General features: G+C 34.2%; 1 protein-coding gene across 45 annotated transcripts in view; it reads left to right on the forward strand.

Moving 5' to 3' along the window:
- CLASP2 (cytoplasmic linker associated protein 2) overlaps window positions 1-25,541 on the forward strand; it is a 153,414-nt gene that overhangs the window by 37,017 nt on the left and 90,856 nt on the right. For all 45 annotated transcript variants that reach the window (XM_032459324.1, XM_032459297.1, XM_032459299.1 and 42 more), the window contains one exon: window positions 12,682-12,828. In XM_032459324.1, the coding sequence (XP_032315215.1) occupies window positions 12,682-12,828 (147 nt within the window). The remainder of the gene's footprint in view (window positions 1-12,681; window positions 12,829-25,541) is intronic.

Here is a 25,541-nt window from a genome sequence, read left to right on the forward strand (position 1 = left end):
GATATCTCATTGTAGTTTTTGATTTGTATTTCTCTGATAATTAGTGATATTGAGCATTTTTTCATGTACCTATTGATCATTTGTATGTCTTCATTGGAGAATTGCTTGTTTAGGTCTTCTGCCTATTTTTGGATTGGGTTGTTCGTTTTTTTCTTACTAAGTCATGTGAGCTGCTTATATATTCTGGAGATCAAGCCTTTGTCAGTTTTATCTTCTGCAAAAATTTTCTCCCATTCCGTAGGTTGTCATTTTGTTTTACTTATGGTTTCCTTTGCTGTGCAAAAAGTTTGTAAGTTTAATTAGGTCCCATTTGTTTATTCTTGCTTTTATTTCTATTGTTTGGGTAGATTGCCCTAGGAGAACATTGCTGAGATATATGTGAGATAATGTTTTGCCTATGTTTTCTTCTAGGAGATTTATTGTATCTTGTCTTGTTTAAATCTTTGATCCATTTGGAGTTTATTTTTGTGTATGGTGTAAGGGAGTGTTCTAGCTTCACTGATTTACATGCTGCTATCCAGTTTTCCCACCACCATTTGCTGAAGAGACTGTCTCTATTCCATTGTATATTCTTGCCTCCTTTGTCAAAGATTAATTGACCAAAAGTTTGTGGGTTAATTTCTGGGCTCTCTATTCTGTTCCATTGGTCCATTTGTCTGTTTTTGTACCAGTACCATGCTATTTTGATTACTGTAGCTCTGTAGTATTGTCTGAAGCCTGGGAGGGTTATTCCTCTAGCCTCTTTCTTTTTCTTCAGTAATGCTTTGGCAATTCTGGGTCTTTTGTGATTCCATATAAATTTTATTATGATTTTTTCTAGTTCTGTGAAATATGTCCTGGGTAATTTGATAGGGATTGCATTAAATCTGTAGATTGCCTTGGGCAGTATGACCATTTTAACAATATTGATTCTTCCAATCCAAGAGCATGGGACATCTTTCCATTTTTTTAAGTCTTCTCCAATTTCCTTAATCAATATTTTATAGTTCTCCGTGTATAAGTCTTTAACCTCCTTGGTTAGATTTATTCCTAGGTATTTTATTACTCTGGGTGCTATTTTAAAAGGGATTGTTTCTTTACTTTCTTTTCCTATTAATTCATCATTAGTGTAAAGAAATGCAACTGAATTTTGAACGTTAATCTTGTAACCTGCTACCTTGCTGAATTCTTCGATTATTTCTAGTAGTTTTTGTGTGGACCTTTTAGGGTTTTCTATATATAGTATCATGTCATCTGCATATAGTGACAATTTTACCTCCTCTTTTCCAATTTGGATCCCTTTTATTTCTTTCTCTTGCCTGATTTCTGTGGCTAGGACTTCCAAGACTATGTTGAATAGGAGTGGTGAGGGTGAACAGCCATGTCTTGTTCCAGATTTTAGTGGGAAGGTTTTGAGTTTTTCACCATTGAGTACTATTCTGGCTGTTGGTTTGTCATATATCACTTTTATTATGTTGAGATATGTTCCCTCTATACCCTCTTTGATGAGCGTTTTTATCATAAATGGGTGTTGAATTTTATCAAACGCTTTTTCTGCATCTATTGAGATGATCATGCAGTTTTTGTCCTTTCTCTTGTTGATGTGATGTATTACATTGATTGATTTGCATATGTTGAACCATCCTTGTGTCCCTGGGATGAACCCAACTTGCTCATGGTGTATAATCTTTTTTATGTGCTGTGGGATTCTATTTGCTAATATTCAGATTGTTTAATCACATAATTTTTCTAAATGATTCTGAAATAAACACCTTTGTACAAATGGCGTGTGTGTGCACATATATATTTTTTAAATAGTCTAGAAGTAGAATTTCTGGATTAAAGTTTTTATTTGTTTCAAATTGTCTGATTTTTGGAGGCTGATTGCCTCCAAAAGAGGCTTTACCACTTGCTTTCCCACCAGCAGTGCCCTCTGCCCTGCGCTTCCTTTCAGCTTTCATTATTATTAATCTTTTTAAAATTTGCCTATCAGGTGGGTGAAAAATATCTCACCCTTTTAAAAAAAAGTCTCTGCTTTCTAATAAGGTGAACCATATGTTTGGTGGTTTGTATTTTCTGTGTATTGCTTTCTGAGATCTTTAGTGAACTTACTGTGTTTTGTCTTTTTGTTTATTTATACTTGCTCTTTACATATTCAGATTATTAGTCTGTTATCCGTTAAATGTTATTTAAGCTTACCTTCAAGGCCATATGAAAGATTTTATTAACAGTTTTATTTCTGGGCAAACTCAGATTTGTGAAGCACTGTTAACGACTATCACTTGAAGAGTTGTTGAGGTGGCTTTCAGGTTCCTTTCTGTTTAGTTATCTTTATCCTTATGCAGAAGTATAAAACCAAGCAGCCAGATGATTGTGAAGTAGCTCTGGGCAGTCAAACCAGATAGAGTTAAAAACCTGTAGGATTATTATGTGGCGCTGAGCCCTGAAATCTGCCTCAAAAGCTCACGAGAGGAATTTGGCCTTTTGTTGTTATGCTGCAGTGTGGCTGGGAAGAAATAAGGTTTTGTTGCAAATAAACTGTTACTAAACTTTAAACATTTCAACTCAGTCTGTTATTCCAAACATGAATTTTTAAAAAATATATAAACAAGTGATGGCATAACCTTGATTTTCTTGAGGTCAGTTCTCTGAGACCACTCCAAACTGACTTTTAACTACTGGTTTTGGGAGTGGGGAACAATAGCAAGAAATTAATGCTAAGTAGATCTCTCTTCTTGCAAACTCTTGAATATTCTATGCGATATGCTAGGTTGGATAGTGTAAATCACTGAAAGAAAGCAGTCCTTTAACTTACTCGCCAAAAGGCTAAACTCTTCTTCCAGGAGCAACAATAAGGGGAAAAAAGAGTCTATAAAATATCTTGTAGTAGCTTACAGTGAGAAAGAATATGAAAATGAATATATGTATATTCATGTATGACTGAAGCATTGTGCTGTACATCAGAAATTGACACATTGTAAACTGACTATACTTCAATAAAAAAAGAAAGTGAAATTAAAAAGAAAAGAGTCCATAAGGAGAAAAAAGTGGGCATCCACCAACAATAAAGGCAGATAAGCAGAGGACACTAAGATTGAAAACCTTCAAGTAGAACCATGTAGATGTCTGGGTGCAAGGTGCTGGGCCTCGATAGCAACATATCCTCAAACGTGATGTTACTAATGAACCTGAATCTTCAGGAAAAGGTTTACATGTTTTCTTTGTACATGTAGACTGTATAGTTGATCTTGGTAGCTGTTATAACCAAGCTGTAGCTGTCGTGAAAACTTAACTACCTGAAATGACTAGATTTTGTAAAAGTTCTAAATAAGCCTTATTACGAGCCTCATTTATTGTTTAGTTTGATATTATGGTTATCATGAATATGTTGTTATTTAATTTTAAACAGTGGTTTAAATTGTGTTTGTCCCTTTACTCTGTTGAACTATTAAAGGTCTAGAATTTTTAAAGGTCCCTTCACAGAAGAGGATAAAAAATATTCAAATATATTTTTAACTAGTAAGTTAGTATCTGCCTAGAAATTTTAAGAGACTTGGTTAAGACTTCTTGGCCTCACTTAAACTTTGTATGGAGTGGACTTAATTTTTAATAAATAAAATAGTTAATTATTAAGATTAACTTGCTGCTGAGAACACAGTATCTTCATATGAATATTAAAATCTAGTGATTGTTTTATTTTGAAGCAGTTGGATTTTCAATATTTAATCATTTTACTGAGATTTTTTATTTTAGTTTAAATGGAAGACTTTTTAAATTATTACTATTTGGTTATTTTACTTCTGAAGGCTTTTGATTTTCTTTAGCTCTACAAAATCTTCTATTTTTGGTAAATTTTTCCCCTTCATTAGTTTTTATTCTCTCCTTATGGAATTGTTATTAGTCAAATATTGAATGTCTTGGGTTGATTTACTGTGTCTTTTATGTTTTGTCTTCTCAAGTTTTATGTCTTTATCTTTTGTTCTGTGTTCTGGGCGATTTCCTTTACCTTCTCATTCAGTCTTTCTATTAAATTTTAATTTTGGCAAACAAATGTTTAAATGGTTCTAACAACAGTCTTCCTTTTCTGGTGGTTCTATTTTTTCATAATCTCTGTGTGTGTGTGTGTGTGTGTGTGTATGCGCACACAGGTAAGCACACTCATGCACACCTGTATGTAAAATATTGAGCTCCTTGAGTTTGGGCTGGAAAGAGCTTAGTGATGAAATCATTCCATAGATTTTTGGTTGTTCTTTGCTACTCAGCCCTGTACTTGCTGGCTTAGAAATGGTCACTTCTCTGTCATTCTACAAGGTAGATCAGTTCTTTCTGCTGTTTCAGTCTGCTTCTAAGAATTTTAAGTTGCAGCTTTGGTATGGTGTTATTCTTCAAAAGCCTCTCATCCTTTTTATTGGCGTCTTGTATGACATCGTTGCTATCTTTTAGGTGCTGATTTCACATACTCTCTGCCCTGCATTTTCTTTGCTCTTGTCATTTTATGTTGCTTATCATTTTGTTGGATTCTATTGTAGGGTTTTGAGCAAGAGAGTAAAATTATTCAAATTACCATAATTTTTTAAGGAAAAATTCCAAACATTCCCAGAAATAGAGAATCTATTATCACAAACCTCCATTACTACCCATTTATCCAGCTTTAAGAAATTATCAGTACATAGCTAACCTTTATTTATCTGTATCCCTGTCTTCCCTTAGCCCCACCATCCTGCTGGACTGGGGGGGGTGTGTGCACATATATGTACATGCACTCATACACATGTATAAAATAAAGTAAAACATCTTTTTAAAAGACAGTTACAGTACTATTGTCACATCTAAAAATATTAACCCATACTATCAAATATTCAGTGTTCAGATTTCCTCGATTGTTTTATAAAAATCTTTTTACAGTTTGAATTAGGATTCAAACAGGTTCACCATTAAAATTAGTCGATATATCTCCTAAGGCTCTGTTCATCTCTCTCTCTTTTTCTCCACTTTCCACTTATTTGTTGAAGAAGAAAACATCTGTCAGATAATGTCTTCCCACATACTAGATTTTGTTGATTGAGTTGCCATAGTGGTTTTATGTTTTTGTTCTTTAATGTTTTTATATCCCCTATATTTCCTGAAAGTTTAAAATTTTGCTAGTGGCTTATTCAGAATCAGATCTGATTTGTTTTTGTTTTTTTCAGGGGGAGAGGATTTGAGTTATACATTTTTACAGGTGGTATTGTGTATATGTATCAGAAGGCATACTGTGACTGATTATCTTTGTGATATTAATATTGAACAATGGATTTAGATGTTATAAACCCGATCTGTTCTTTATTAAGTTCCCCATCAGCCTTTCACTTAATAGTTCCAGCAGCCATTGATCCATATTAGTTTTTTTTAGAGGGTCTCATTGTTTATTTTGTGGTGTGGAAGGTCAAGAATAGAAGCAAAGAGACCAGTTAAGAAGTTGCTATAAGCAGTAGAAGCAGAGATGATGCTGGCCTGGTCTTAGATTGGGAGTGGCCACAGAGGTAAAGAGAAATAAATGGGTTTGAGATATTACTTGGAATTATATACAACAACAAATGTTGGTAGATGATCTATGCGGGGCAGAGGAGAACTTGAAATGAGGCTCCTATGTTGTGAGCTTAAGCAGCTAGATAGATGGCTCTTACCATTTACTGGGGTGGGGAAGATTTAGGGAGAACAGGTTTGGAGATGGTGTTAGTGTTGGGTTACGTATGTCAAATTAGAGATGCCATTGAGATATCCATGGGGGAGATGTTTTGTAGGCAATTGAATATATAGGTTTGGAATTCAAAGACGGTCTAAGTTAGAGACAGACATTTGAGAGTTGTCAGCATATCAAAGATATTTAAGACTATTGAAAAGTTGAAGCCATTTGTAAACTGTGTAGTCCGGAGAGAAGGAGGATATTCAACATTTACATTTAGTGGTTGAGTAAAGGAGGAAGATACTGAGCTACAGGGACCTGTGAGGTCAGAGGAAACACTAGGAGAGTATCCTAGTGTAAAAGCAGAGTGGGGAGTAGACAACTAAAATGTGTTTGAGTTTTCTGAGACACCTGTGGTATAATAGCTTATAGGGATTATTGTTTCCTAATCTCAGTTGCTAATTTAGCTGTGACCATGGTCATTACTGGATATGCAAGAGTGTGAAACAGATCAGCAATCTAGAGTCCTCTTGCTCATTGTTTTAATTAGAATAAGGAAGGATATAGCTTCAAGTGAAAAGAGGAACTTTACAGAGTATATTTTGTGCATTAAAATTCGTAGTGTTGTGGCTTTTTACTGAACTCGTTGGTTCACTGAAGAAAATCCACACTAGTTGAACTCTCCTTTTTGAGACACAGTATAAAGTTTTGGCTTGCTCTTTGGTTTGCCGTGTAAGATGGGGCCATATATGAATTCAGAAGCAGAAACTTCAGGTGTGGAATAAATGGACCCATAAAAGTGAAGTGGAATGTTTGACTAGCCGTTTGAATATATGGCTATCCTTGAAAGAAAAAAGAAAAAAGGGAAAGGACTTGATTATGGTAATATAAATTTACTATTTCTTATTGGAAATCTTGGGGACTAGTTGTGTATTGGAATTTAGAATATGTCAGATTTTAGAGAAGTAATATGGTCCTACACCATACAGGATATAACAGCTCCAGCTGGGTCTGGCACTGTACCTCGTTATCAAGCACGTTAATATGTTTGCAGGTAAAGGTATACAAATTCAGTGTGAGAAAATAAAGAAAATAAGTAGTCTCTTCATAGTTCATGTCATGTGTTACTATAAACTTAGTTCAGATCAGTTCAGATTTTGCCACCAAATGAATTTAAAAAGAAAAACAAGCTAAAGCTTGACTTTGAGAGTTTTTTTGGCTTTGGGGTATGCAGATATGGGATGTGGCTCCATATTATCTCAGTGCTTGCTGAGGACAGTTTCCAAGTGTTATATGAAGAGAACAAGATAAAGCCTTTTCCTACTTGGACTTCTTTTGTTCTCCTCCTTGATTTCTTCCTGTTTCTCCCCTCCCTCCCTTTTCTTACTCCCTTTCTCCTTTCTCCACCTTCATTTCTTCTCTACTTTCATCTCTTCCTTTTCCTCCCCTTCTCCTCCTTGATTTCTACCTTCTCCTCCCTCCATCATCTTCTTCTTCTCCATCTCTTTCTCCTACTCTTATCAGCTCCTCTCCTCCTTTCTCCCACCTTCTTTTCCATCATACCCGTAACCACTGCAGCCTGCTCACTTTATTAGTTTCTGTTCGCTGGAACTTTTTAATGTGTTCATCCTTTTCAGTTTCTGCACCAAACCGTAGTATTATCTTTTTGGAACACTGTAGTGAAAACAGAGGTGTTAACATAATCATGATTTATATGTTGCTTTCTGTATTTAATCCTTTCTTTTTTGTTTAGTCATTAAATATTAAAGCACCTGCTGTATATATCCTGGGTGACGTTTTCTGATTTATCTTCCAGTTCACTAATGATCCCTTGAGTTGTGTCTAATCTACTGTTATGTCTGTCTACTGAATTTAAATTTCAGTTACTGTATTTTTATTTCTAGTTTTGGGTATTTTTTAAAAGATCTGTCACTTTTTTTTTTTATAACTTTCTGATCCCTGAAGTTATTTTCAAGTTTGCCTTGTAAAGCTTCCAAGTATAGGTATGTTATAGTCTGTGCTTAGTAATGCTAGGATTTGAATTTGAAATTCTAAGACCTGTTCCTATTGTCTCTTTCTTTCTGTTTATTCTTGCTCACAGTGTCTTGTTTCCTGTCATGCCGAGTGACCTTTGGAAAATTATATGTGTAAATAATGGAAGGCCGTAGACTTTCTTCCAGGAAAATTTTGCATTTGCTTTGGTTGTTGCTTGGGAATACTACCAGTGTGAGCCTACTGAGTTTAAGGGCTTGAGTTTCTCGACTGTCCAAACAGTTGACCTTAATGAAGTCCTCCATTTAATTTACTTCCCTATTGCTCTCTTTTGAAAAAAAGTTTGAAAAGAATAAAAGACTATGGGAAAGTAAGGGCTTACTTATGGTTCACTTTAACCTTGCAAATGTTGTCGCTTGGTATACCAGCTTTTGATGGGAAGAGTCTCCCGTTAGACTTTACATCTTACGTGGCTTTTAAATTCTGTTCCCTTTGCCCTACAAGCCTTCAGTTGTTCAAATGTACAAGTTCTATCCTTTCATTTCTTACTATTTGTCAAGTTTTTAAGAAGATTTTTTTAAATGTGCATTTTACCCAGTGTTTATAGTTGTTTTTCTTTGGAGTTTCATTTCAAATAACCTAGTAACGCTTTTTCTGGAGACAGAAGGTCTTCCCCACTATGAATCACGCCATTCTGAGCATTATTCTACATATTGGAGTTATGGCAGTGGGCAAAACAGACAAAAGTCCTCACTCTCATAAATAATACATTTCAGTGGAAGGAGACAGATAATAAAATAAGTAAAGTATATAAATGGTAAGCACTAGGAGAGAAATAGAGCAGGGAGGTAGGGATAGATCAGTAGTGTCAGGATATTGGAAAGTTTATAATTTTAGTATCCAGAGAGGACCTCACTGAGAAAGTGATAGATGAATAAAGACCTGAAGGAGGTGAGTGAACAGTGTGACTATGGCGCAGAAGAGCTTTCTATGCAAAGGGAGCAAATGCAGAGCACCTGATATGAGTCACAGTGAGGAGACTAATGGGGCTGGGTTGGAGAGCAAGTAGGAGATGAGGCTGGAGAGACCTACGTGGTGTCTAAGATCTCATAGATCTTGGAGTCCTAGTAGGCTTTATTATGGAGTCATAGGAATATTTTGAGCAGCAATGTGATGTGACTTTGTTCAACTGAGGACATTATGTTGATGATAAACTCTAGGAGGGCAGAGGTGGGGAGCAAGAAGTGTTATTAGCTATGATAGTTATCCTGGGATTGTTCTATGTGTAGGGGTTATAGCATAAACAAGACAAACTTCCTGCCCACTTCCAGTTCACTCAGAAGAATCTGTTATTTCAGGAAGTGGTAGGTGCTACGAAGAAATTTAGGATTTGTTCTGATATTTTACAATTATTAAGAAAATATTTTAAGCCTGTAATATTTAAAACCTATGTATATAAATTAAATTACAAAATATTTTTAATTTGGGGGCTTGTGATGATGAATTAGTTTTATGAATTCTTTTAGCTAGCTTATGGTCAAAAAAGGTATAACCTTATTGGAGGTGGGTAAAAATGTCTTTTCCTTTGAGTTTGTAGATTTATCTTTTTCCTTTTAGTTCTTCATTTTTTGCTTTATGTATTTGAAGTTATGTTACAGGTACATCAAAATGTAGGGTTCTGATTTCCGCCTTGTTGGATTGGGCCCCTTCACCATTATTAAAAGTCTCTATCTCTAGTAATGCTTCTTCAAGCCGCTTTGTTTGTTGTTGTGGTTTTTTTGTGGGGGGAGGTAATTAGGTTTACTTATTTATTTAGTTTTTTAGAGGAGGTACTGGAGATTGAACCCAGGACCTTGTGGATGCTAAGAAAGTACTTTACCACTTGAGCTATCCCCTCCCCCTAAGCCGCTTTGTTTGAAATTAGTATAGCTATGCACAGCTTTCTTTTGGTTACTGTTTGCCATGGTCTGTCTCTCTCTTATCATTTTCTTTTAACTTTTATGTGATCCTTATATGTAAATATATTATATCTCACTTAAGTAACCTATTTTTAAAAATTCAGTCTTGGTCTTTTACTTGGTATATTTAGTTCATTTACTTTTAAGGTAGTTACTGATGTATTTGATTTTATTTTTGCCTCTTTACCTTTTATTTCTATTTTATTCACTTGGTTTATCTTTTTGTCTCTTTTCCTGATTCTTTTCAATTAATCAAATCCTTTTTATTTTACTTTTCTCCTATTTATTTATACATTTACTCTTATTTTAGTGGTTACCCTTAGAGCAGGGATTGGCAAATTATGGCTTGCAGGCCAAATTCAGTAATCCTTCTGTTTTTGTATGTAAAATTCTTGAGATATAGCCACCGTTATTTACATATCATGTATCACTGCTTTGACACTACAATCGTGTAGCTGAGTACTTTCACAGAGAGGCTACATGTTTGTATGGTTTTCAAAGCCTAAAATATTTACTATATGGCCTTTATAGAAAAGGTTTGCTAATTCCTGCCATAGGGCAGTGGGTCTTAAACTTTATCATGCATCAGAAGCACTAGGAGAGCTAGTTAATACACGGATTGCAGAGTCCCCATCTCCAGAGTTTCTGTTCTGCTAGATTTGGGTTGGGGCCTGTTAATTTGCATTTCTAACAAATTGCCAGATGATCCTCAGCTGCTGGGCTGTATTCTGAATACCATATTTTGAGTACCACTATCCTAGAGGTTACAATATGCATCTTTGACTTATTACAACTTAAAATAAATTACTGTGTTTACTACTTCCACAATAATGCTAAAAGCCTTAGAACTCTTCAGCTTTATTTGCTTACCTCTTAGGAGCACTATTTTATAATAATATCAGAGTGGCAACAACTCAAATGTCCATCAACAGTAGAATGGGTATTAATAACTTATGGTACATTCATGTACGATAAAACTATAAGCAATGAGAATGAATCTTCCAAACATTATATTGAATGAAAAGAAGCTAGGTACCAGAGTGCCTGTTGTATGATTCCTTTAAAGTTCAAAATAGGCAAAACCAACTATGGTGTTAGAAGTTAAGGCTTGTTGGCTTTGGTGGGAAATAGTGATTTGACGGGGTGGTCAGTGCGGGTGCTTGTAGCATGCTGATAATGATCTGGGTCTGGAGACTGGTTACACTGGCATATTCATTTTGTGAAAATGCATTGAGCTGCATACTTTAATTGGTATATTTTCTCTGTCTTGTCTTGTTAAAAAGTTAAAAATTAATTTCCTAATTTGAGAATTTTAAGAGTTAATTATTTTTAAGTGGTAGAGATATTTACTCTTTTCAATTCTTGTGTGTGTGTAGGAACAGAACACTGTTTCCATGGGAACTTCTGGATACTGAGTATTGTAGTACCTATCTCTCTAGATTTGTATATATCCTCTATCACTCTTAGCTACATTTTCTAAGTATGGTGGTGATAAAAAAAAGTTTATTTGAAATTGTATTAACGTGGTTTTAACAGAGCAGTCTCTATAAAGCACAGGTTTTAATTGATCCAGACTGGCTCCCAAGTAAATAGCATTATGCTAAAAAATATACATATGTATTTTTACTAGATCGTATTTTTTCCCTACAAGTTGCGCTGTTTAAGAAACACACATGCTGAAATGGAATGTGGTTTATATTAGATTTAGGTGTCTATTTAATTCTTTTTTCCAGTAATTAAAACAGTCTTAACACTTGTTTGGTGTAGTTTCTTTAAAGTATATTTTATAATCGGGCTCGAAGTCCTTTGTAGGGATGATTTTATTCTAGTTGATTTCGGTGTTTGCATAGCTAAAGAATGCAGACTAAAAGATTCTGGCATATTGATCTGAAGCCTGTGGTAAAGCTGCTTCTCTGCCTCGCCCATCTTGTTTGTTGCAGTTGGTTTGTGCAGGGTCCTAGAGAAAACCATCTTCTCAGACGAGTAAAATTCATACATCTTGTGATTTGGTGGGGTGGGGTGGGGGGGTGGTGGAAGGGTTCATTTATACGGGGAGGTTATACTAGTGTGGTTATTCATAAATATTCTGAAAGGAACTTTGTAGAATATTTTAGAATCATTTATGAGAACAGATTGTTCAGTTAGGTTTCTGTGGCCTAAATAAACAGCAAATTGTGAGATTACAGAGTTAATTATGCACAGTAACGAGCACTGATATTCTGTGTGTTAACTGATGCAATAATAAGCACTCAGCAGAATGAATATTGCATAAAATCTTATTTTCTATTTGTGTAAATTTTCATGTGAATTAGATAGGAGAAAACAAACTTAGGTTTATAAACCTTTAGTATTGAATGCCTTTGAAATTTTGATATAGAATAAAAATTGCAGCTACATAGAGAATTTTTTAAATACATGGAGAATTTTTACCTTTCATCTGGCAGTAGCTGCCATAAGATGATGTCACCTTGTAGCTGATTGGCTGTTACAGCACCTAGGGCAGGGAGGAGAAAGAAAAATGCCGGCACAAACCTCAGTGGTGGTTCTGTGGTTGTTTCTGTCTATTTTTGATAGAATCTTTGATTAGTATCAAATCTATTGTATTTGGCCATGTGATCTATTCAGAGCATCCTAGGGTGAGGGAAATTAAGAGCTTTCAGAGGAATGAGGCGACTGATTTGCAAACGGATCTGTGATTGTAAGTTGCAGAATCTGGGTATAAGGAATAAGGCAGGGTGTGCTGGAAGATGCACTATGGGAGGAGCTGGCAGAAAATGCTTGTATGAGTAGCAAAGAAATGAAAATTGCTTTTTACTATTCTTAGAGTCAATGTATTTGGTTTTATGTTTGACTTATATATATATAGGTAGGAAATATGATAATATTGCAATATGATTTTAAATTGCAGTGGGTTATTTTATACAGTGTTAACCAATATGTAAATGCTTATTCAAAGCAGCTTTATTTGGTATTATATATCTTAGAAAGTAATGACTTTATATATAGCTTTATTTGATTTTTGAGTCTTATGGAACATGAAGCAAAGCTTAGTTCTCTTAAAATACATTTTTCTAATGCTTTATACAGATAAAAGCTTTGATGATGAAGAATCAGTGGATGGAAATAGGCCATCGTCAGCTGCTTCAGCCTTCAAGGTTCCTGCACCTAAAACATCCGGAAATCCTGTCAACAGTGCAAGGAAGCCTGGTTCAGCAGGTGGCCCTAAGGTTGGAGGTAATGTAAATCCATTTCAAATCTGATGTGCATGCTTCATGCCCTTGATATGGCCACACATACTTAGAACTTCAGAGGATTATGTTTATTCATGACTGCAGCAGGATTGCAGATCTGAAGAGTCTGTTGCAGCACGCAGAAGGCTGTGCTGCCTTCTCGAAATGTTTAAAATATTGTATATTGATGTTTCCTGTCAGAACATATGTGAATTTGTGTTTTCTTGAGAGTATTTATTTTTCAGATGCCATTTAAAAGAGATATTTAAGGGAGTTTCTTGTTTTTGTTTTTTTTTTAAGGAGAGAGAGCAGATGTTTCAGAATTTGGCTGTTAATATTCAGGTGCTGTAGTTGTTAAATATTGATTTATGTATTGTTCTTATACATTCATCTATGGCGTGAGTCTTAAATACTCTAATGCTGAAAAAATTATTGAAGATACTGGGTATTGAATAATTTGTCACAATAGGAAATGGGTGGTGGTCAAGTAAAATTGCCTCAAAAATGGTTTCTGAATCAGATAATTGTAAATAGGAAAAAGCAGGTTTTATGCAATTATATAGCACATAGTACATTCTTTGATCATGTTAAAACTATTTCTAGCATATTGTTTATCTTAAAATGTTTTTATGGGTATTTTTTTCATATACTAATTAGAAAGCCATGAGTACTTTTCGGGTGCTAGTTTTGCCAGGTCTTTCTGGTAGAACGAATCCTACAAGAAAAAAGGGTAAATATTTAATGCTAAAAAGATAGTAGTTTCTTCTTCTCTTTTCCTTTTGTTGTTGTTGTTGATAAATTTGTGTATTAGTTATAATTTGGGAAAACAGAATTTTCCTTATTTATAATAGCTAGTGGGAAAATCATGGTCTTCAGTATTTTTGTTTTTTCTCTTTTTATCTATAGTTCTTTTATTAAAAACAAAAAGTAAAGAAAAATAACCTGTGTATTTTGACCAGGTTTGTGTATTTTGACCTGGTTCTTGTGTTCTCGTGATCTTTCTATACAACTAAGCAATATTTGTAGGTCATATGATACTATTCTAAATATAGGAAAACTATTATAAATATTTCATTTTAAATATCTTTAATATGTCATATAACTAGCAAGAAAGATGGTATGGTATAAGTATACACCCACTATATATGTGTATATAAATATATACATATATTTTCATGCATATAAATAAATAGATAAGTAAAATACTGATAATAGAAATGTCTTACTGATGTCTCTGGATATTTTGAGTAACTTACACTTTAGTATTTTAATAATATTCTTTTTGTTTTGCAATTATGGGAATGCATTCTCACCTAAATGTTAGTTATTATATCCTATTACATGATGTCTGTTATGCCTTCTTACTTATCTCTGGTAAAAAGTAAATGTCATTCTTTGGTTTCTTACTTTTGTAACAAATGGCTGCCTTCACTTACTACAAGAGGAATATTTTTTCTTTATTTTGAGTTATAGGTTTCTAATCTATATTGTAAGTATTTCATGGAATTTATTTGACTTAAAAATGGATTAATATTTGAAATGCATGGTGATAATATTTAACATTTTTGTGAATTTGAGCCAGTGGTTTAGAATTAGCTCCGATTTTCATGGTTTACTTTCTTTTCTTAGATGAAAACTGAGATTGTAGTTTACCTACCAACGGTCACTTAATTCTGATGTTAGTCAAATTGAAAAAAATCAAATTTGTTTTTAAAGACTTTCTTAATGCCTCCTCTGATTTGTAGTCCTACCAGACGTGAGACTGTAAGGTAGCTTTCATGATTGTGGTCATTAATCACTCCTACAGATTCTATCATCCATCTTGGCAGCAACCCTTTTGATAAAAATAAGGGAGAAACCGTCATTCTTTTTTCATCCTCCTCTTCCTTCTTTTGGCAATTGCATATTCATTCTGCAATTTTTTGATTGTTTGTTTCTTTTGTTTGCCCCAGCTTATTAAGGTGCCCTGCCCATTTTTCTGTCTAAGAAAAAAGCTACTGGCCAGAGGATATTGATAGTGCTTCAGAAATTAATGCTATTCTTGGCTGTCAGTCCTTTTTTGAAAATTAACATTAGATTTTTTGTTCTTGGCAGAGGCTTACTGATTTTTAAATTGGTTATAGAAAGTTTTCTCAGAGTTGTAGAATCTTTGAGTTAGAAGTTGACATTGGGAGTCATACACTTCAATTTACTATTTAAGTATAGTAATCTCTTTCAAAATATTCCTGATAGATGATTATTCCACATCTGATTCAATATGTGCTCATAGATTAAAATTTGAAGCAAAAACCACCTGCAGTACCACTACATACAGACATAATCAACTGATAAATTATGATGTACTTTGTTCCAGTTACTTTTCCAGTTAATAAATGTGTTATTTTTACACATACAAATATTTTCTTAGGAAGAGGACAGAACAGGCACCATTCATTGTATAGTTTTGTATACCTTTTTTCTTACTAATATTTTACCTTGACTATTTTCTCATTGTCTTAAATTATTCATTGAAAACTGTTTACGGCTAAATACTATCTAGGCTGTTCTCAGTGATTTCTGCTTTCTTAAACTGCGTCATCTTTCTTTTCTGTGTATCTTTTAGCACAACTCTAATCATTTTCCTGGAATAAATTTTTAAAGTTTACTGAATCAAAAGGTGCAGAGATTTCTTGTGTTCTTTCAATTTGGCATAGTATGCTCCAGAAAAGTTATACATAGGCCATTTCAATTCTAGATAAATTAATTCTTTTTTTATATTGCATTAAAATCTACCTCCTTGTAATTTAAGCAGGGAAGATGAGTTATTTGTTAACACTATACTTTCAAATACTTGAGGGTTGTCTTATCTCTTTTAATAAGTATTCTGTTTTCTAGACTATACATTTTCTTTCAAAAAGGTTTATACAGAATAATGGTGATTCATTCCAGGCATTTTATTTACTACTATAAACAGATAGGTATGATTAGTTCCTAATTAAAAGAACACAGTAGACGGAGGTATATAATAGTGGTATAAGCCAATCACAGTACACTGAGTTTAAGTTTCTTTTCAGATAAGATTACCAAAATAAAAATAAAGTGAGCTTCTTTGGAATCCTGATTGAATCTACCTTTGAAGTTTTGAAGTTTAATTTACTTCTCCCAAAGATATATGTGAAGATTAAAGAGACACATGCTATTTTTAGCAAAGTATCCTATCCAGTTAATTAAAGCCATTAGGACCCATGTTTAATCTTTAGTATTTGTTAGTTTTGCTTTGCTCTTTGGCTCAGTGTGCCAACCTGTTTTACTTATATTGTAATTGTGTAGCCTTTAAACAAAGGAGAATTTTTTAAAAAAGATTATGGGTTGCTGCATACCAATATATATCATCACTATAAAAATCTGTCTTATGTGTGTGTCAAAAGTGTTACCTTTGTGCTTTGCTAATTAGAATAAGTTGAATTCCCTTAAATAGTCCATTTTCTGAATAATATTTGTGACTTCATAATAGGTATTTAGATAAACATGTTTTTCCTTTTTTGTTGTTCTTTTTGTTTGTTTTTAGGCATTTTTTCTCTTTCTTTTTCTCTTTCTTTCTTTTTTTGTGGGGGGGGAGGGTGTGGGGGGAATTAGGTTTATTTATTTACTTACTTATTTATTTTTATTTATTTATTTAACCGGAGGTACTGGGAATTGAACCCAGGACCTCTTGCATGCTAAGCATGCACTCTGCCACTGAGGTATACCATCCCCTCCGTTTTCCTTTCTTTTGACTTAATGGCTTGAAATACAATTGCTGAATATATCGGATTATTTAAAATACTTATATCTCCACAGTATTTGAATAATAATCTTTTTTAAATATGGGGAGTGTTCTTGCGTATGTTTTCTCATTTAAACCCCTGAGTTAGGTACTTTATTATTACAGTTTTACTGATGAGCAAACTGAAGTTCAGAGAATTTAAGCAACCTGCACAGGGTCATGCATCTAATAGTGGACAGGGCACAAAAATCACTTTGCTGTACTGCCACCCACACTAATCTCACTGGGTAAATAAGGATTCTTCTAGCTCCTAAAGCTCTGAGATTATAATCTACAGGAATGATCACTACTCTCAGCATCCATAAATCAGTCATTTTAAACCTCAACTTATAAGATTCCCAGCAAAATAGAATATTTGAAAGTAACTATCCTGGTAATTTTTTCATTATAAATAAACATGCTTTTTAGTATTTTCTTTTTTGAAATTGCCTTTTTAAAGTTTATTTTCTGAGTTATAATGTCCCTATTGCTGTACCAATTATTTTGGCTACTATTCTTTTTAAAAATAAAGATTGAATTAGGTGATGATATAATTGTTTTTGTTTATGATTAGTACCAGATTTTGATGGTGGTGATTTGTCACTGCGGCGTGTGTGTAATCACTGAGACACATCATTTACCAAACCATCAATTCTCAGAGTTCTGTTGTTCTCTCCCACTTGGCCATTCATTCAAGTGGACAGAGTATTTTCTCTCTGTTGTTCCATCTAATGCCAAAGACTACTTTGAAATGGTTTTAACTTTCAATTCTTATAATTGGGTAATTACTGCCTTTTCAAATTCAGTAGTACTTATTAACATCTTTAGGACATTTTATATTAGTTTTACTTTATTTATATCTGCCCTGAAGTTTTATTAAGAATTTCCAAATACTTATTTTCCACAAATTATGTCAACCATTCCCATTTTTTCCTGTCATGCGAACAACAGTTGTTTTTTCTTTCAAATAAAGATCGTGAAAGTTGGTCTGTATGTAATACAACAAATCTCACAGAATTCGTTGTTTAATCTTGGAATCCAAATTTTTACTTCTTAAACCTCAGTTTCTTATTTTTGAACTTACATAAACCCAAATAACTTTTCTGTTTATGTGTTTTGTTTTGCTTTTTTTCTTCCTCTTTTCTTCCCTCTAATGACAGGGAACAATACTAAACACAGAAGATTGTAGCCCTGAAGGGATCTTAAAGATGATCTGACCCCAGTTCAGATGAAGAGACTAAGCCTCAGAAAGTTAAGTGATGTTTCTGAGATCAGGTGGTTAGTTACGAGCAGAGGTGAAATGAGAACCCAGTACTTGGCCTACTGTCAGGGGCATTTTGGATCATCTCTGGGTCATCTCCTAACTAATGCTGCCTATGATACATATTTATCCCATATCGCAAAACAGTGTTATTGACATTTGGAATTCAGGGATTGGCCAGTCACCATCCTGTCTTAAATTACTGTGAGTCCCCTATCATTTATCATAAGATGTCTTGGTGCTCTCTCTCTTAACTGTGGTTTTAAGGTAAATATGATTTGAATAATTAACAGAAAAGTTATAAATATGTCAGTAAGTTGCCTAATTATCTACTATGTCTACTAATATTTGTGTTTTGTGGTAGTTATTTGACCTCAGTTTTGTTTTACCTCTTGTGTAAAAATTTTAAGTCAAAGAAATTTCATTGTGCATGGTTTATTTTTTGAAGCATTCACAATGTTTAGGAAAAGGGAGAAATAATATAAACAACCAGACTATTTTGATTGAAATTAATAGGCATGTCGAAGACCCAGTTTCTCCACATATAATTTATTGTCTTCATCTACAGCTGTATGTAGAGCCTACTAAGTGCAAGCCTTTGTGTTAGGCACCGAGGAAGCCAAGTGCAATGTTCAAGATTTGAATCTTGAAAAGGAAATTACAGCATCTGCCCATGCTCATTATTCCACCAGCCAGTGTAAGTGGTTGTTAGCATTTTGGTCTTTCCATACATCATTTGCCTATACTTTTTGAGATTTAGGAGCTATAAAATTAATAGTCTCATATAGGTAAGCAAATAGGTTTCAAAATTTGCCTCAGAAAAGAGTGAAAAATCATTAATACAGACCTCACATGTGAGGTATTTTCCATTAATTAGACTCGTTATACTTAATTTATATAAAGTAGAATTTTTTAACAATTTACAGTTATAGGCTTACATTTATTACATATATTATGTTACTGAATTGGTAAGAAGCATTATTTCTATGATGGGCATGTTGTAAATTTAATTTTCATTAACTTGACTTTTTTCTTTTAAAGAACCAGTGTATCTGTTTCTTACTAATGAATTGAATTGCAGAATTTGATTTTTTAAAATAAAAAAAGGCATGCTCACTGTTAAAAGTCGAACAAGAGAGAAGTTTGAAAAAAAGAATCTCTCATAATATCTTGCTTCTCTAATCCCATTGCCCTGAGGTAACTGGTGTTGTATATATGTATCCTTTCACATCTTACTTCATGTTCATTTGTGTGTGTATTCAGATTAGATTTTGTTTTTGCCCACATTAAACATACTACAAAAAACACTTTGCAACTTGCTTTTTTTCCATAAAACATCCTTCAGTCCTTCAACATCAAGAATGAGAGCTGTCACATTCTGTTAGTAGCTATAGTGTTCCACATTATTAATGTACCATGACTATAACAGCCTTCTTAGTTATTTTCATTTTGATGGGTCTAAATATGTAAGTACATAAACATCTGCATTCTTTGTAATGGATTAAAGTTGTGAACAACTTGCATGACACTGACATTCATTTTGATGAGTGAAAAATGGTACTTCTTTCAATTTGTATTTACCTGTCCAACCGGCTAGCAGCTAGCAAATATTTTCTGAAAACTTTTAGTATGCTGCTACTTTTATAGTCTCTGGGAACAAAATATCAGTGAACAAAAACAAAGACCTTGTCCTCCTGAAGTTAATATTCTAGTGAGATTCAGAATATTTAAATTCATTAATAATAATTAACATATCCTCTTCTGTGAATTACAGTTTGTTACTATTTGCCCATTTTTTAATTGGGTTGTTTTGCCCTCTCATCAGTTTATTAAAATTTTAAAAATATTAGGCCTTTTATTCTTTTTTAGAAGTTACAAATATTTCCTCAGTCTTTTCTTTGCCAGTGACATTGTTACATCAAAATTTTAAATTTTGGGAGTAGGGAGGGTATAGCTCAAATGGTAGAGCACATGCTTAGCATGCATGAGGTCCTGGGTTCGATCCCCAGTATCTCCTCTAAAAATAAATAAATAGACCTTATTACTCACCCCCAACTTAAAGTTAAAAATTTTTTGTTGTAGTAGGTAAAATATCTGTCCTTTTTTTTGTTGTCGTTACTTCCAAATTTCCTGTCTTGAACAAGGACTGTTGTTCAGTCCTAAGAATTTATACAAATAGTCTAATTTATTCTAAAACAAATTATTTCACATTTAGTTTGTTCATTATATCTGGAATTTATTTTTGTATAAGGTGACAGTGTATCCATTTTAATTTCTTTTCTTCTTTATGCATGACCAGTTAATGTCAATGCAATTAGATAAAACATTCTTTATTTCCTTGAATTGAGATTCTACTTATTGTATGTATATTGGTAAGTTTCTGTAGTTTCTTTCTTCCTAATCTGTTTATCTGTATTTATTCTACCTTTTTAGTGAGTGGTTTCTCAAACTTTTTATTATGAATTATTTTGCACATAAAGCAAAGTTGGCATACAGTGAACATTCATCACCTGGATTTAACAGCTGGCATTTTGCCTTACTTGTTTTAACTATCTCCATATAGATATATTCCCACACATACTCTTTTTTTTTTTTTTCCTTCATATCTCAACAGTTGGAAAGTAAATGGTAGACACCTGGACATTTCAGCCATAAATATTTAATCTGCACATCCCAAGACTTAATAATGTTCCCCATTATAACCGTAATACCATTATCATCTGCAAGAGAATTCCATAGTATTAGATATAAAACAATCCCGTTATCAATTTTTATGCCATGACATTGACTTTTTTTTAAAGGCCAGTTGTCTTAAGATTGTCCAGTGTTCTGGATTTGTCTGATTTCTTTGTGGTGTTATTTGACTTGGTCCTTTAAGCCCTTTTATTTCCTATAAATTTATTCTTTTAAACTATATACCTTGTTTAAAGCACTTCCATTCTATATTCAAATTTTCTCAAATGTCCTAAGAATATTTTTTAATAACAGGTGGTTCTGTGGGGCCAGAAAAAAGTTCTTACTGTTTCTTAGTTCAAGAATGCCCTCTTCTGTTGGTATAGTGAAGTGTAGCTTCTTTTCTAAATGTTAGGGGGCTTTCAACTTCTGATTCTACGATACTGTCTTGTTTCAACAGAACTCTTATCTTCTCTCGCTTCCTTTCCTTTATCCACCAAGCTTTGAAGGGATACGTCCCCCTTCTAAGTGCTACCCCACCTCTGGTCTGGGGAGAATCTTACTTGATGTCTGTGCTTCTCCACTACCGGGATCCTCCGCTTCCATATGAATTTCTCTGGTTTTTCTCTCCAGTGAGGACACTAATTGGCATTGCTGGTCTTGGACGTTTATATTTCCCCATTAACCTATAAATTGAAATCTGAAGTGTTATTTGTCTCTTGTTCGTATCACAAGTATGTGCTGTGGGCAATTTTATTTGCTTTCTTTTTGATCTCTGATTTTTGGAGTATTTAGTAGAACATTTGAATTTGGATGACTACCGTTTTCCCATGGGAATCAGAATGTCTACTGTAAGTTAGTGTTCTTTAATGTCTCATTGAAGTTTATTCTTTTTTCCCCTCAAAGCTTTTCACTTTTTTATTTGGTTTGGTTTATTTCTAGATACCTCAAAATATTTGTTACTGTTCAACATAGTATTTTTTTAATTGTAAAACTTTATTGAAAGAAATTTTAAAAGCCTTAAATAAATGGACATACTATATTCCTGGATAGGAAAACAGTATTATAGAGATGTAAGTTCTCCCCCAAATTCATCTGTAGAGTCAATGCATTTTCTTTTTTTTTAATTGAGGTGTATAGTTGACATACAACATTATATTAGATATTTGTGTATATCACAGAATGACCATCACAATAAGTCTAGTTAATATCCGTCCCCACACACAGTTATAGATTTTTTTTCTTATGATGAGAACTTTGGAGATTGACTCTCTTAGCAGCTTTAAAATATACAATACAGTATTATTAACTGTAGTCACCATGCTGTATATTATACCCCCAAGACTTTTTACTTTATGACTGAAAGTTTATATCTTTTGACTTCATTTACCCATTTCACTCACCGCTTCCCTGTAGCAACCACCAATCTATTCTCTATTTATGTGCTTATTTTTTGTTTTGTTTTTTAGATTTCACGTGTAAGTGAAATCATATTGTATTTGTCTTTGTCTGATTTGTTTCACTTAGCATAATGCTCTCAAGTTTCCTCAGCATAGTATTTTTTTAAATTTAAGATTTCTAACTTTGTTGCTGATACACAGAAGTGAAATTAATTTTTATGTTTTGATTTTACATCTAGTTCCTTGGTAAAGTTTAATTACTTAATGATTTTACTGTATCTTGGGTTTTCTATCTATACCAGGGAATTGACAAACCTCAGCCAGCAGGCCAAATATGTCCCTGCTATCTGGTTTTATAAATATAGATTTATTGGAATGCAGCCACTCTTACTTATTTGTGATGAGTTGAATAGTTGCAACACAGACCATAAGGTCTAAAATATTTGTTATCTGGCCCTTTTCAGAAAAAGTTTGCCAACCTCTGATTTAGACAATCATACCATCTTTAATTAATGGCAGTTTTGTTTTCTTCATTTTCAGTACATTGAGGTTTTTTTTCCTACTTGTATTCATAAAAATTAATTTTGTTAAGTATGCAATTTTAAATTGAAAATGTTTTTCTTCTTTCAAAACTTGAAAGATAAGAATATACTCTCTGGCTCCCACAGTTGCTTCTGAGAAGTCTGTTGTTCCTTTCTGGGTGCTCTCTGCTTTCTCTGATGACTGTTTTTGGTGTTACGCAGTTACACCACAGAGTTCTAGGTGTGGATATTTGTCCTGCTTGGCTTACGTTGTGCATCCTGAGTCTGTGGATTGCTGATTTTCATGACTCCAGAAAGCTCACAGCCATTTTCCCTTTATAAATATTTCCATTTTTTCTATCTTTTGGGCACTGCAGTTAGATACCTACTAGACCTTCTCATGCTCTCCTTCATATCTCTTTATATCTTTCCATTTCCCTATTTCTCTTTGCCACATTCTGAGTAATTTACTCAGGTGTGTCTTGCAGTTCTCTAAGTATTTCTTCTGTTTAATCGTTCAGTCAAGAGTTTGTTTTGTTTTGTTTTTTAATTTTGGGGAGTGAGTGGAAATTAGGTTTGTTTGTTTGTTTGTTTAAATGGAAGTACTAGGGATTGAACCCAGGACCTTGTACGTGCCAAGCACACACTCTACCACTGAGCTATACCCTCACCTCTCCCTTTTTAAAAAATTTAGCAGTTGTATTACTCAAGTTAATGCATTTTTACCCCAAATTTATCTGTTCATTCCTAATGCCTTTTTTTGATTGGCATCTTTATGATTCTCTCCACATTATTTCTTTAAACATTATATTCATGTCTATTCTGTAGTCTATAACTGGACAGTTCTAATATCTACAGTTCTAAAATCCATTATTTGTTCCCTATGACTTATTTCATAGTGGTGTGCCTTCTTGTGTACGGTTGTCCCTCAGCATCCCTGAGAATTGGTTCCGGGACCCTCCACAGATACCAGAATTCTCAGATGCTCAAGTCATATAGTCAGCCATCCCTGTCTGCGATTCCACATTCGTGGATTGTATAGTACTGCAGTATTTATTGAAAAATATCCATCTGTAAGTGGACCCATCAGTTTAAACCTGTTTTGTTCAAAGGTCAGTCATATTCAAACTTTGATTGTGAGCTCATTGATTGAATTTAATTGGTGGAAGTCCTTTGCGTCCAAATTGGGAATTCTAGAAGCTTTCCTCCAAGATTTATTTCTACTGGACACTGGGGAGTCATCTGTCAGGAGCCTCTCCTAGCTCTTGTCTTAACTGGAGAATTCTCGGTTACTCTTCTCCACCTGTTTGTCAGGAACTCCAGTCTCCAATTAGAAGAGCTGCAAAGTCACATTCTAGAAGGAGCAGTTGTCAAGAAGGAGAGCAATTGTATAGCTATCCTTGTGAACAGTCTACTGCAGTCTGCGCTCGGACCACAATAATTCACATGCCTTCCACATACAAAACGCCCTCATGGACATTTCCCCAAAGTCTTATCCTAATTACAGCTTCAGGCTCAAAGTCCGTGATCTTATGATCTGCATCAGGTCCAGATGCATGTGAGGGTGCTCTGCTCTGGTGTGACTCCTCTCCATCCAGAGGCCTCTGAACTGAAAAGACATACATTTGTGCCCCATATACTCAATATACGATGGTGGTACCAGGACAGGAAAACCCTAATAGACACTCCCATTCAAGAAGAGGAGGAACAAGAAGTTCATAGTAGTCACTGATTTATTGCAATTTTGAAATCCAAAGTTCCTTCATGAAGGTTTCACTCTCTCTTTGGGTTTAGTTCTCTAAACCAGTGTTTTCCTCTGTTTTTGGTTTCACCCTGGACTATGGACTCTGCCCTCTGAAATCTTTCCAACTTTTGCATAAAAATGTCCTGTGTTTTCAACTGAGTATCTTTTTCAACCTACTCCTCTTAGAAAGTGGAGGATACAGCAGGTTCTTATTTTAAACTGTCTCTGTCTTTTCATAGTACTTTGAAAGCACTGGTAGTATTTTCATTAGTTTAACTCTTTAAAAATTATGGATTTTATATGAATTTCATCAAGGTTCATGCCATGTTTACCTGCATGTTGTTTCTCCAGCATTTATCTTTCTCTTCAGTGCTAGACACTTCATGAAGAACCTGCCCGTCTCCACCTATAAGACTTTGTTCTCCTTGCTCCTATATCTGAAATAATACTGCTTTACCATTTGCTTCGTTCACCTTTGTATCCAGCACTTCTCCTTATTAGTAGTTAAGGACTAGGTAGAATGGAGTTTCCTCTTATACTTGAACCTTTTAAAGTAATATTTGGAAATTTCTGAGAGTGCCTACTAGCCAGTCTGGCATACCAAAACCATGATATCTTCTGAATGACAGTACCCTCTAGTCCTCCTTCTCTCTCCACCTCCCAATCCAAGTGATTACCAGTTTAGGGTGACTTCTAGAGCAGGGATCAGCAAGCTATGGTGCACAGGCCAGATCTGGCCAACAGTATTTGATTCACCCATGAGCTAGGGGTAGTTTTTATATTTTTAATTGATTAAAAATATTCAGAAAAAGAATAGTATTTTATAACATGTGAAACCTATATGAAATTCCAGTTTCAGTGTCCATGAATAGAGCTTCATTGGAATACAGCCTTGTTCATTATTTATTGTCTGTAACTACTTTCAGGCTACAGTGGCAGAGTTGAAAAATGGCAACAGAAGTCATATGGCCTGCAGAGTCTAAAATATTTACTATTTCGTTCTTCTACTGAAAAAAATTACTGACCTCTATTTTAGAATGGTTAGACAACTGGGCAAAGCTCTTCTGTTCTGTTTCAGCCCATTAATACCTTCTTGTGTGATTGTTAACCCAGTTACATCCTAAGGCGCTTTAGTCGAGTTAGAAGCTAGTTCTGCTTGTCCCTTCAGCCCAACCCCTACTTGCGCTCCTGCTCTCAAACTTAATTTATCTAAATACATCTTTCCTTGGGCTGCACACTTGCTCTTCTTTTCTTGCAGTAATATTTGACATTAGGGCCCATTATTCTTTTTGACTGTCCTATGTTATTCATTCCCCTTGCTGGTGCTAAAAGTG

This window comes from Camelus ferus, chromosome 17, assembly GCF_009834535.1.
Source record: "Camelus ferus isolate YT-003-E chromosome 17, BCGSAC_Cfer_1.0, whole genome shotgun sequence".
NCBI classification, from domain to species: Eukaryota; Metazoa; Chordata; class Mammalia; order Artiodactyla; family Camelidae; genus Camelus; species Camelus ferus.